The sequence below is a fragment of the Hyla sarda genome, chromosome 6 (assembly GCF_029499605.1).
Source record: "Hyla sarda isolate aHylSar1 chromosome 6, aHylSar1.hap1, whole genome shotgun sequence".
In the NCBI taxonomy this organism is placed as follows: Eukaryota; Metazoa; Chordata; class Amphibia; order Anura; family Hylidae; genus Hyla; species Hyla sarda.
In genome coordinates this window covers 142,707,571-142,721,186 of record NC_079194.1, presented here as the reverse complement: position 1 = coordinate 142,721,186, position 13,616 = coordinate 142,707,571, and the positions used below count along the sequence as shown (strand labels likewise).

The following is a 13,616-nucleotide window of genomic DNA, read 5'->3' as shown; positions in this document are numbered from 1 at the left end:
TGCTCAAAAACTCTGCTTATACTCGAGTATATACGGTATTTATGTAGGTGAATTTTTACTTTTTTTTAACTTATTTTTAGTACTTACTTTAGTACTTGGTACTTTTTACTTTCTATGGCACTCTTTTTTTTGTTGGCACTCTTTCTTTTTGTTGCCCATACAGCCGAAGGCTGTCCGGGCATGCTGAGAGTTGTAGTTTTGCCACAGCTGGAGGCACCCTGGTTGGGAAACACTGGTATAGGTAAAGGGTGAAAATGCATAGTGACATCACAGTACAGGGTTAATAAGCACAGTGATGTCACAGTACAGCATGTACTATTTCGCTGTGCACTGTGCATGATAACCTCTCAGCCGCCCAATAATTCTCTGTTCAGTGATAGCCGTGGCAGATACAATGGAAGCTGGAGCCAAGACAGCACTGAAAGAGGCACAAGAAGTGATGAGACAACTCCTCCTTTCTCCCCTACGCTCCTCTCTGTGAGCAGCCCCTCTTTTAAAGTGCCAGAGGGGCTGATGTTCTTGCTGGGGTGAAGACTGGAGCAAAACTCCCACCAGCGCAAGACCTTAGGCAGTGGCCTATTGGAAATAATGTCTGGTAATAATGTTCTCACTAATAATGTCCCCCCCCCCCCACACACACACACACACGACCCACACTCACTAATAGTGCCCACACTTTGATCCCACTCACTAATACTGCCCCCACTGTGACCCCCAATTTACTAATAATGCCCCTACTGTAATCTCATTCACAAGTAATGCAGAATTGTAGAAAGAGTGCAAGGTGTTCCTGACAGGGAGTTCCCCTAAAAACCGTCCAGGGCTGGTAGCACTCTAGAACAGTGCATTAGGTGCAGTAAGCTAAATATTTATTTGTATATATGTTTGGACAACATATTTCAACAGGTAAAATCCTTTCAGGTCCATTTCAAGAAGAAAGGACTCTGCCTTTTGAACACGTTGTCCAAACATATACAGATAAATATTTTACTTACTGCACTCAATGCACTGTCCTAGACTTATAGGAGTGCTACCAGCCATGGTCGGTTTTTAGGGGCCTTCCCTGCAAGGAACACCCTCAGTCTTTCTACAATTCTGCATCTTCTACTGCACCAGTATGGATCCGGTACAGACAGGTCAGCCGCTCTCATGAACACTATGACATTGAATGCTTTAATCAGTGTTGTGCCTGCCAGCACAACATACAAAGGTGAGCATACCTATTGTTCCACAATCTACTATATACCCGCCATAGGTAAAAGCACTATAGAGCGCTATCTCAGTGTTTTCTTTTTCTATGCTTCTACATTCACAAATATTGCCTCAGTATTACCCCCACCCTTTAATATTGATAGCCCCCAACCCACCTTGCCGCTGTATAATGGTTTGACTATTCTCAAATACAGTGATGAGGCCTCTATACAGTTATTACAGTATGCTGAAATCCGTCACTCCCTTGTCCGTGTGATCTGTGAACCATTCCTGTTTTGATGTTCCAATAAACAGCGTTCTTATTTTTGACTGCAGTGCTGGACTCCATCTTTGTTCTGTCTACATTATAGAAACAATGCACCCTTTTGACTCCTTAACTAAACAAATGTCCCCTATGCCTTCATTTACAAATAATTCCCTATTTGCCCCAAATGGAAATAATGCCCCTGTGCCCTTATACAGTGATAATGCCCCCTGTGCCTGAAGTGGTATTAATGCCTTCTTGTGCAACCCCATATAGTAATATTGTCCCCTGCTCCCCCAAGTAGTCATAGTACCCCATTGTGGCCAAGCAGTACAAAATATACTTACTTATGTCTTTTCTCCCTTCAGACCTGCAGCGTGTCATTGCATGGGACCCCAAATACCTGGTGCTAGTGACACCCCTGGAGCTAGGTGCTTGAATATTTGATCATTGGCAGATCTTAGACTGCTTACCTGCAATTCCTCTATTTGAAAAAAACATGCGACTTGTCCTTGGTATTGTAATTTCAATGTTGAGTGTACATAGTATGTGTGTATTTAATATATTACGTGCCAAAATACATGCTGAATAACATGCCATGTAAGCCCATTATTTTCAATGGGAATGTAGTCTACACTGTGAATTGAAGCATGCATTTTAAATATGTCGTAATAAGAGACCTGTCACTTATTTCAAGTATAACGCTCAGTTGTTTCCTGTCTTGAAATTAACATGTTAAACCACAACTTAAAGAAATAATGCTGTATTCGTAATACCCCAGTCAATCCTTACATGTTTATAGCTCTCCACACGTGGATTGTCATACATGTTTTATGTACCTCTGAATGTGAAGCCTGTCAGTATTATACATGTCCACGCCAAGTTTGGCACACAAAGTTTTTAGGAAAAATTTTGTTGTTCTTGTGGCAATCTTTGATTCAGTTTTTCGGAGCCAAAGCCAGAAGTGGATCCGAAAGGAAATATGAAATATAAAAGGAGGACCTATACTTCATTTTTCTTCTGGATACACTTCTGGCTTTGGCTAAAAACTGAATCCAAAACTATGGTGTGGAATGTTAGTATCATATATGTTCCACGTGTCTATAGATCTGGGCTGCAGTCTCCAGGATTATGGTATCTTCTTCTGGCAGTAATATAGTCTCTAGTCACAAAGCTCAGAATCCTGTTGCATAATCTTATATTACATCTTAGGTGCATACAGGTGAATCGTCCTGCCTGTGTATACTGACCAGGGATTCCTCTGGATGCCCATAAACAGTGTGGCAAGGAAAGGCTCGGTGTATTATGATGGGGGCGCTGGGCTCTGCACATAAGGAAAAGAGCCAGGCTCGAATATAAGAATGGGGGCAGGGCCCTGTGTATACGGGCTGGGGCTAGTAATGATGGGGATTAGTTGGGGGTTGCACACATCTCACAGTATTTGGCTATTAGGGACAGTGTGAAATCCATTTATCCTGTGACAGTGACAGGATCAGACTGTACTTTGCTACTTCAGCAATAGAAGGATTTACTCAAGGACGCTGTGGCTGCTGGAGCCAACAGAAGGAGTGCAAGCCTCAGGTGCCTGGAGTGCAGGAGTCACAAGGTAAAATATGTGGGGGGTCTATTAACTGTCTGATATGAGTGTGTGAACGGGGGGTTGTTGCCGACTATGATCCAGACACTGTTCAAAGTGGTGCTTAGTTCCATTCTGCTGGGTGCAAACAACCTGAGAATAGCACTATACACCGTTCAGCCATAATTTTAAACCAACCTGCCTAATGTGGAGTTACCCCTCTGGCTGCCCAAACAGCCCTGATCCGTCAAAGCATGGACCTAGCAAGACTTCTGAATGTGAAGCCTTCATAGAACAAACTTATTTTTTAGCACATTCCACAGATGCTCGATCGGATGGCAATCGAGTTTTTGGAGGCCAAGTCAACAAACTGTGTCACCTTCCTCAATCATTCCTGAAATTTGTTTTCAAGACATATTATCTTGCTTTGAGATACCTAGAAAAATTCAAGTCACAAGAGAAGAGTAGATACAAATAGGTTAAGTTTATCAATATATTCAACGGCCCAGATTTACCTATCTGCATAAAAAGAAAACTTGTCTGCTTTGCCCAAAGCAACCAATCACAGCTCATCAGTCATTTCTCAAATTGCTCTCATAAAATGAAACCTCGGCTGTCATTGGTTGCTATGGTATAAATATTGACCTATTTGCATCTTCTCTCCTGTTGTGCCATTTTTTGTGTCTGGCGGACTTTAAAATCTTTCATAGAGCACCAATTCTGGAGCGTGGTACTATAGTTTCTATAGATGGACTCTAACTTTTCACACAAAGAAAATTTCTATTTGCTTTCTTACTCCCTAATAATGTGTACAAACTTTTGATCACTAGGGGTTTTACTTTCAGAGAATTTGCTGCTTATTGCATGTTGTTAGGCTCAGTCTGCCTCTAGTAAGGCTAGGTTCATATGTGTGTTGGAGGTTTTATTAGAATACTCTGTTATAGATTCCACTGAACATGTGGATAAAACAGTGCAGCATGCTGTTCTGGTTTGTTGGTAAAACGCCATGAACCATGATAGAAACCCCAGACCCCATTAAAGTCAATGAGGTCCATTAGGGGCTGTTGGTATCCAGGGTATAGTAGATCCAGCACAGCTCCTACGATGAAGCAGAACATCAGAATAACATTATGTAGATGTGACCCAAGCCTAACAGACACCAAGACAGACTGCTGGATGTGGGGGCAGGGCTTAGCTTGTGGTATGTGCAGGTCGGCTTATATAATTTAACCCCTACCATGCTGTGATGCTGCTTTCCTTTCTGTTCACATAGCACCTTGCAAATCCAGTGCATCAATAACTCCCCATCTATAGTAGTGTACTGTAAATCACCCTCCAGCACAGTGCCAGGCTATTCATTTCAGTGCACCTTCAGCACTATGTCATGGTAAATCAAAGAGGAGCTATGTTGTGATTTGCCAGAGAAGGGAATGGGAAATCCAGATGCAAGTACTTCTGGAAAACAAGTCCACCTCTGGTCCCGTCCCCCTGAAATGAGTAGTAATAAAAATAGGGGCTCAATTACAGAAGTGAACTGGGCTTTTTAAGATACACACATCTGCACTGGTTGGTTACCTGTTTATAAAGGTTGTAAGCAGGGGTCAAGTCCTGGGGAAAAAAAGTGAAGGAACTCATCCAAGAATTACACTCAAAAGCTGATCCTGAAGGACTGCTGCTAATGGGAACAGTGTTCCTGCTGTGGAAAAAGGGCAGGAACTCAGTTCCCACGCATTCCTGTAGGACTTGAGCCCTGGTTGTAAGACCCAAACTTCCTTAATATGATATCTCATCTGAATATAAATTTGATTATCAGAATAAATTGAATTCCTATGGGGGAGATTTATAGATTTATCAAACTGGGAAAAAAAAATTGAGAGATTTTCTCACAGCAGCCAATCACAACTCAGCTAATAAGCTCTGGTAAAGTGAAAGCTGAGCTGTGATTGGCTGCTGTGGGAAATTTACTAAATTTTTTCTCTCTCACAGTTTGATAAATCTGGGCCTATATGTTCTGTTATGATTTAATAAAAGGAAACAAAGACCTGCATGGAAATATAATTTTTCTTTGTTCATAAAAAATGGACTGTCTGACATATCTCGAAGTGGTGCTGTTGAATTTTTCATTTTGTGAATACTGGGCATAACCTTCCAACAACAAGCACCCATTGGTAAGTGGAATGCATTGTTAATTTCTCGATAAAATAGCAGTTAGGGCGCAACTATCATCTTGTCACTGCTCTGAAGGGTTAATAAAAAATAAAAAAGTGTTCAAAAATCTTTTCGAAAGTATGGGTAACCCAAGTAACCCACTAAAAAAGACCATTACTATTAAGCAATACATTTGCCATAAAGTGATTAACTTGGTCTGCAATAATATGTAGGTAGGTGACAGAGGGGTAGTTTGTAGCTTCTGGGCCAGGTTGCAAAATTTGAAACAGGGCCCCATATGCCAATTATAATACTGGTCTCTTATGGGGCAGATGTGCTTTGGGGCCCCCTTAGGTACCAGGGCCCCGGTGCGACACAAAGTATCCCAGCAGAACATTGCCCCGAGCATTACACTGCCTCCGCAACTTGCCTTTTTGTCCCCATCGCGCATTCTGGTGCAATCTCTTCTACTGGTATGTGACATACACACACTTGACCAACCACATAATATAAATGTGATTCAACAATCCATGGTCCCCTTATACCACTAATAAAGCTATTGTAGGTTCTTTTGTTAATATTGAAAGGATCTCATACAAATTAGAAAAAAAGGGTGCTGAACACCCTGATTTTGTTGGTACCAGCTGACTGTCTAATGTGTATAGAAACTTCCCAACTCTACATCAACAGACGATGTTGGGGGAGAGAAGGATTGGGCAAGTTAGATTTCAACTGTGCAATCCTTATGCACTTTGAGAGATAAGCTGCAATCATAGGAGTCTGGCAATGGCTTACCCCTCCTCTCTCTATTCAGAACACATGAAAGCTTAGCTGAAAGAAATGTTCATGTGCATGAAGGGATTGGAAAAGATAGCTGTTGGCTGAACAAATGTTTGGCCGACAGCTATCCCATGTATATGGTACCTTCAGGGTTAGTGTGGGCATTCTGACAGGTTACCAGCTTTGCAGCTACATGTTCACATCAGAGTTACGGAGATCCTTTTGGGAACTGAATTACAGACGCTGATAGCAGAACTGGACAGAGTGTGTAACAATGGATCCTGACAGGTCTATTGACTTTGAATGGGGCCCGTCCTGTTTCTGTTAGATGTCTATTATTTAGACGAATTTTAGCATAGAAAAAATAATGACCTGCAGGATGTTTTTTCTCCACTAAAGTCCTGTTGTTGTAATGGAACGAGCAAACAGAACTTCCTAATGAAGCTACTAATGCTGATGTGAACAAGGCCATAGCTAGCAGAAATTTTCTTTAACTATTTGTGCTACAATACCACTTCCATTAGAATGGACCAGGTGGCCGACACTTTTATTTCCACATGAATCAGTAATACTGGGGTACTGGGGCACAAACGTCAATTTAAAGAAATTATTGTTAACTTGCTGCCTATATAATTAATATCCTTCTATTAAGTGAATAGAGATGAGTTTCAATACCACACACAACCTAAGGACAAGTGAGGTGCTGTGTTTTTTTGTAGAAAGCTGCTATGTTTCTTCTTTTTAATCCTGCATAACCCTTTAATGATTTGGCTGATTTGGTGTAAGTCAATAATAACAGGGACAATGACGTTGCTGCTGTATCTAATCCTATTACATGTGATACTGTCTGATGAGCTGCTGTATATTAAGCCTGTCGTGTGGTGCTGACTGCTAAGTTACCATACCTTATAAAGCCTATAATGTGCTATACTGTGTTCAAAGTCTCACTTTTTATTCATATTGGGGGAGATTTATTAAAACTTGTTTAGAGGTAAAGTAAAGCAGTTGCCCATACCAACCAATTAAATTGCCTCTTTTATTTTCAGAGGCCTTTTTAAAAATTAAAGAAACAATCTGATTTGTTGCTGTACTGCTCAACTTTTCCTCTGCACCTGCTTTAATAAATCTCCCTTATTATGTTTGATGGTGTCTGCTGGGCTGTGTTCTATTATGCGATACTTTCAGAACCACAAATCCACATCATAGTAACTCAAGTTGTTCCCTGGTATCATCATTTAAATCATCTCTTTGCAGGTTACAGAATGTTCAGCTGGATTGATAAAGTGATTCCACAACCTCCAGAGACCCCCAAAAAGGCATCTCATGATGGGCAAGACCCGAGCCCCACAACCCCTTCTTTGTCTGAGGTGGAATATACAATTATATATACTTTGGGATCATCAATATGAGCGATGGAAACGTCATCAAGACCATGAATTCACCTCATAGTTTACTGTTTTTTATTGCAGAATGTGACCTGTCCACGGAAAGAACCCATAAACCCCCAAGGTAACCAGTTGACCCTTTGCTTTCTGCCCCAGTACATCACAGTTTATATACTAAATTAGTTCATTTTGTATCCACAGGTTATTAGGATGGATGGTTAGTGAATAAGCCTATGGTATGATAGGTTATTGGTTGGATAATTATCTAGTTACATACTGTATTTGGCCTGGGCAAGTTATTTGGTTATATAGTTGGTCAACGATAGTTATGTGTTTGTATAGTTTTCCCTGGATAGTTATGGTTATATTGGGATGATTGGGTTGGACTGGAATGATTATCTTGCTACAGTGTATATTGGTGGCCCAACATGGTTATCTAGTTATATTATTGACCAAAGATAGTATTGACCAAAGACGTATTGACCAAAGAAGTCCAGGATAGTTATCTGGTTAAATAGTTGACCCAGGATGATTATCTGGTTATATAGTTAGCCAGGGATGTTTTTTATGGTTGTATAGTTGACCCAGGATTTTTATTTGGGTTGACCTAAGGTAGTTAGTTACCTGCTGCTATATTTAACCTAGGATATATGTCTATTTATAATTTATATAACTGGGTCAGTATATACTGGGCCTGAAATGTTATCTGGTTATATAATCAGCCTAGGATAGTTATTTTAGTTATAGTGCTCAGTCAGTATAATTCTCTAATCATGTAGTTGGCACGGGATAGTTATCTCGGCCTAGGATAGTTATAGTGCTGAGTGAATATATTATTTCAATATATAGTTGGCATGGGATAGTTATCTAGCTATATAGTTGGCCCGAGATGTTTTTCTCTTGACATAGGTGACCTGGGATCTTGTTTTATAGTTGGCCCAGAATGGTAGGTAGTTGTTTCTGTTTTTGATTTTCTGTATTTTTGCAGCTGATTCCAAAGCACAGGCCACCATTGCAATGTCTGATAAGAGGTAAGTGTGTCTCAGTTTTGTTTCCATTGATTTGGTCATAACAAATCTTGTGTAACTGGGGGTTTCTTTATCATCCAGTTCGGGGGGAGTTCTTGGCTGGCTTTCACAAGGCTTGGGGAAGGTTGTCCCTCAGCCAGTGGACAGTCCTGTTTTGGCAAGAGGAAACAAGGAAATGACAGAGTCAGTGATAGCTCAGGTAGTCTCTTATTGTAACCTATCAAGATAATAATGCTGTTGGTTTTGCCAAAATACTCTGTTCTTCTATTTTTGCTACTTTTTTCTCTGTCTATCATATTTTTCCTGATAAAAGAAAGGAAATAAAGTTATTATCTGGTGATCCAGAGATTGTGTGGCCTGGTGTTAGCCAAAGTCACTGTTAGTCATACTTCTGAATCACTGTCCCCTTTTTGTTAGTCATTTATTACTGTCCTGGATTAAGCTTTTCTTTCTTTAAAAAAATAATTTATTTCTATTTCAGAAGCCAAAGACAACAAGTGAAGCAGGTAAGGAGAGGTAGAGACAATGAGGGGCATTCTTGTCCATCGTGCTGGTCCAGGTTTTACCATTCATATTTATTTTTTGTTTTTCTTCATAGCAGATAAAGTAGCAGAGAATGGACCCACAGAACAGAGTGACAGGTACTGACACAAAGATAAGGCCCATGACCTTGAATTTTCTGTCCCAGTTGTCCAAAAGGTTGTGCAACATCTGTGCCCTATGACTAGAAATTTAGAAAACATGGGTGACAACTATTTGGAAACTGTTGGCAGCTATATTGGCTGTCACTCAGCTTGCCACGGACCAGATAGCACTTTAAAATAGATGAGAAGAATAGCAGGTCTGATATCAACTGGGGGATAGGCTGGCATATCTGCATCATAGCCACTCATCTCATGTGACATTTACCCGCAGCTCCTCCATGGGTGTCCTGTCCTGGTTGTCACACGGCTTGGAGAAGGTTGTTCCTCAGCCAACATGGAGCCCACAGACGAACATTGGTGCTGGCTCTGAGCTTGGTGCAGTAACTGTGGAACCGGTAGGTGAAGAAGTGTACTAGGGTGATGAAAAATTGTACCTCACAAAGTGAGCATTTGACCCCGAGGTGAATACTCTGTGCCAAAATAACTTACCTCCTTATTCTATTTTTTCCCAGCAAAAGCCACAACCAGAAAAGGTGGAAGGTGGGTGCTCCATAGCTGCCACATGATAACAACACAGGGAAGATGGGGGGAAAAAGTAGTATGTAGGTGGAGACAAAATCTATAGCATCAAAATTGGGCATTTTATTATAATGTGACAGGTGAAACCAGGTGACTGGAGGGTATATGGTGGTGGGTAGACTTTATGAGTGGAATTTATATGTTACGAAAACAGTGAAATGGAAACAAAGATGCAGTGGTAACTCATCCTTACACTTTCTTTTGCTGCAGAAGTGATCGTTTCTCCAGCATCTCCTATTGTCAGTCCTGTACCACCACCCCTACCTGTCCCAGCTGAGGTACAACCAGTAGTCACCTTAGAAGCAGAGGCTGCAACAGTGGACAAAATATCTGAGCCAAGGTATGTCCATAAAAGTGTGAGGAAACCTATAGAATTGGCTTCCAATCCTCCAGTATGGCCTCACTGTGATATCATCTACCCCCATGCACTGATCCCACCCCTTCTTATTGCCACTCTAACCCCAATTAGTGCACACTGTACCGCATGGCTTTTCTGATAACAACATTGTCTTACAGTGCTGGCACAGGAGTGTTAAACTGGCTCATGCAAGGACTAGGAAAAGTGGTGCCACAACCGGAGATGCCAGCTGTAGCCCCTAAAAATGTAGAGGTGAGTGAGGTCATCCAGCATAAGTACTAAAGAAGTACTGCTGTGCAGTGTCCATAGAGAAAACCACAAACATGGTACTGTGCTATGCTCTCACATAACAAGAGATGTGGTACTTTGCCTTGTGCGTAAATACAGAATATGAGAATTGGTGCTGTGTCCACACATATGTCCAGTCATTGGTGTTTATTATTTTTGTACTGGCAGGACCCTGACAATGATCTGAGGGGATGGACAATTGAATGGGGCATTAGTCAGTTTGGGTTGTGGGATGGTAATATTTGTCTTTTCTGGACAGGTGGAAAAGCATAAAGAGGAGGATGCGCTTCCAGCAGGTGAGGGCTCAGTACATAGGGGTCAGTCTTATTACTGGGTAGGGTTTGTATTGAAGCTCTGTGTTTTTCCTTGCAGTGACCCAAAAGGACTCCAAGACTAGGTTAGTGACCCATCATATATCACTGGTGTCTCCTGAGTCTGTTCACATGTGTGACATGAAGTTTCTTTTTCTTCTGTTTCCATATGCTGGAATGCAGCGCTGACAGCACTAGGTATGTCACCCGTCTCTCTGCAGTAATTACTTGCCACTTATGCATGGCTGAACACACATCCACCGAAACAGCATACCACCACACACAGAGCGCTCCTTTGTGCAGTAGTGAGTGGGTCAAATGAATATAGAACCACTCACCTCGAAGAATTGTGTAGATACATGCACAACTCATACAAAGGCACATGCAGGTTTACAACAAACCACCATCGGGCTACAGCTCCTTCCCAAACCACGCTCTCGGCGTGAGAACAATACAAACACGATCCACTTTTTTTTCCTCGGGGTAAAAACGGGTGCTAAGCATAAAATACTAATAATCAAGAGTAAAAATGACTATAAAAGCCCAACGCCTTTCTAAGCCGTACCAGCTTATTTTTCAAGGGCATAACAAACATATTGTCACGCTATACACACATGATCCCAATATGCAAATTTAACATCACATAATCAATACAAACTCCATTCATGACAGGTTTTATGTTGGAACTAATCCAACGCATATATATAACCAGTGGCGTAGCAAGGGGGGGGGGGGAGGGCGGGGAGTGCGGGCCACACCGGGTGACGCCAGCCTGATGGGGTGATACCCTGTGATGCCGCCAAGTCACTAACCTTCCCAGCACCCCCCAACCCCCCAGGTCCTCAGATCACTGCGAGCAAAGTGGAGTGACACCGTCAAGCGGGAAGTAATCCTGCAATGGTGTCACACAGCAATGCAAGCAAGTGTACTGCCTCTGGGAATGCAGAGGCAGTACACTAGAATGGTGGGGCGGGACACTTTTGGCTTGTAGTGTGTGAGCCGCAGGGACGCGATCCCCAGCAGGTCGGCTCGATGATGTGACGTCATTGCGCCTACCGGAGATCCTGTCCCTGCGGCTGATACGCTGCAAACCAGAAGCAAGGGAGAGACCTGCTCATGGGAACGTGGATAAGGTGAGCATAATTGTTGTTGTTTTTTTTTACCATGTTTTGGGCCCTATGGGGGCATTATACAGGGGACATTATATCTGAGGGGCACATTACAGGGGGCATTCTATTTGATGGACACAGGACAGGGGGCATTTAATGTAAGAGGCACAGAACAGGGGCATTTTATGTCAGTGGGACAGAGCAGGGGGCATTAAATGTTAGGGTCACAGGACCGGGGCATTATAAGTGAAGGGGAACATGACGGGGCATTATTTGAGAGGGGCACATGACGGGGGCATTATAAGTGAGGAGCACATCACAGGGGGCATTATATAAGAGGGGCACATATGATGGGGCATTATATGTGAGGGACACAGGACAGGGGGCATTATATGTGGCACATGACAGGGGGAATTATTTGTGAGGGGCACAGGGTTACGTTGGGGGGGACGAGGGTATTTGTATTATATGTGGGGGCACAGAACAGGGAATTATGTGGTGGGAACAGGACGAGGCTTTATAATGTGGGGGGAACAGGATGGGGCATAATTATTATGTGTGGGCACAGGCCAGGGGGTATTATTATGTGGAGGGCACAGGACAGGGGGCATTAATATGATGAGGGCACAGAACAGGGTACAGTGTGTGGTAGTATTATATTCAGAGGGTACAGTGTGTGCCAGTATTATATTTAGAGGGTACAGTGTGTGATAGTATTATATTCAGAGGGTACAGTGTGTGATAGTATTATTTCAGAGGGTACAGGGTATGGCAGTATTATATTCAGAGGGTACAGTGTGTGGTAGTATTATATTCAGAGGGTACAGTGTGTGGTCATATTATATTCAGAGGGTACAGTGTATGGCAGTATTATATTCAGGGGTACAGTATGTGGTAGTATTATATTCAGGGGATTCAGTGTGTAGCAGGGTTATAATGATTATTGTTTTCATATAGAGGATCAGAATGCTGGATGTCCTGGCGTTATGTACCATCTGAATTAGATAAGGGAAGACTATAGAGAAGACGTCACCTGTAGTCACTGATATGGGACGTGCACACATAGGGTCAAAATGGGCCCATCTAATGCTGCTGCCCTCTGGTGCCCTAACAACTTGTCAGGCACTTGCCTGAGCTCAACAATCCTCCTTCTCCTCCGTTGCTGGGCTGGCTCCTCCCCCTCTGCTGGGCTGGCTCCTCCCCCTCTACTGGACCGACTCCTCCTCCTGATACATGGAGCTAGAGGCCACCACAGCACTGCACAGTGGGGAATAGGAGGTTGCTCATTGCTGAGGCTTCAGATGATATGTACATACCGTAGCAAAGCTTCCATGTTCTACCATCCCCAATAGCCTCTGTCCTCGCTCCTCAGTCTCCATATCCTCCATGCCAGTGATTCCCAACCAGTGTGCCTCCACCCGTTGAAAAACTACAATTCCCAGCATGCCTTTGCCTGACTAAGCATGCTGGGAGTTGTAGTTTTGCAACAGCTGGAGGCACAGTAGCTTGAAAACACTGTCCCATGCACCTCACCCCTCATAGCCTCCACATCCTTCTTCTCCTGAGTCTCCATACCTTCAACCCATTAGCCTCTATGTCATCTTTCCTCCTTAGCCTATTAGCATATTGTCCCTTGTCCTCAGCCTCTATGTCCTCACACCCTTTAGCCTCTATGTCAGTGTTTCCCAACCAGGGTGACTACAACTACAACTCCCAGCATACCCAGACAAAGGCTGTCCGGGCATGCGGGGAGTTGTAGTTTGCAACAGGTGGAGGCACCCTGGTTGGGAAACACTGCTCTATGGGGGAGATTTATCAAAACCTGTGGAGAGGCAAAGTTGCCCATAGCAACCAATCAGATCGCTTCTTTAATTTTTAACAAGGCCTGTAAAAAATAAAAGAAGCAATGTGATTGGTAGTTATGGGCAACTGGTCAACGTTGCCTCTCCACAGG

General features: G+C 42.8%; 1 protein-coding gene across 5 annotated transcripts in view; it reads left to right on the top strand.

Moving 5' to 3' along the window:
• The first annotated feature begins 372 nt into the window (after window positions 1–372).
• Window positions 373–13,616, top strand: part of CNGB1 (cyclic nucleotide gated channel subunit beta 1) — a 64,084-nt gene continuing 50,840 nt past the window's right edge. The window contains exons 1-15 of one of the 5 annotated variants that reach the window (XM_056525360.1): window positions 373–595; window positions 1,825–1,887; window positions 7,215–7,327; window positions 7,430–7,469; window positions 8,334–8,376; window positions 8,455–8,572; window positions 8,855–8,879; window positions 8,972–9,014; window positions 9,289–9,412; window positions 9,530–9,557; window positions 9,807–9,936; window positions 10,113–10,206; window positions 10,502–10,538; window positions 10,615–10,639; window positions 10,737–10,751. In XM_056525360.1, coding sequence (XP_056381335.1) covers window positions 589–595; window positions 1,825–1,887; window positions 7,215–7,327; window positions 7,430–7,469; window positions 8,334–8,376; window positions 8,455–8,572; window positions 8,855–8,879; window positions 8,972–9,014; window positions 9,289–9,412; window positions 9,530–9,557; window positions 9,807–9,936; window positions 10,113–10,206; window positions 10,502–10,538; window positions 10,615–10,639; window positions 10,737–10,751 — 905 coding nt within the window. In that variant the 5' untranslated portion in view covers window positions 373–588. Of the gene's footprint in view, window positions 596–1,824; window positions 1,888–7,214; window positions 7,328–7,429; window positions 7,470–8,333; window positions 8,377–8,454; window positions 8,573–8,854; window positions 8,880–8,971; window positions 9,015–9,288; window positions 9,413–9,529; window positions 9,558–9,806; window positions 9,937–10,112; window positions 10,207–10,501; window positions 10,539–10,614; window positions 10,640–10,736; window positions 10,752–13,616 lie in introns of those variants that run through there. The other 4 variants (XM_056525361.1, XM_056525362.1, XM_056525364.1 and 1 more) reach the window with 4 other exon arrangements.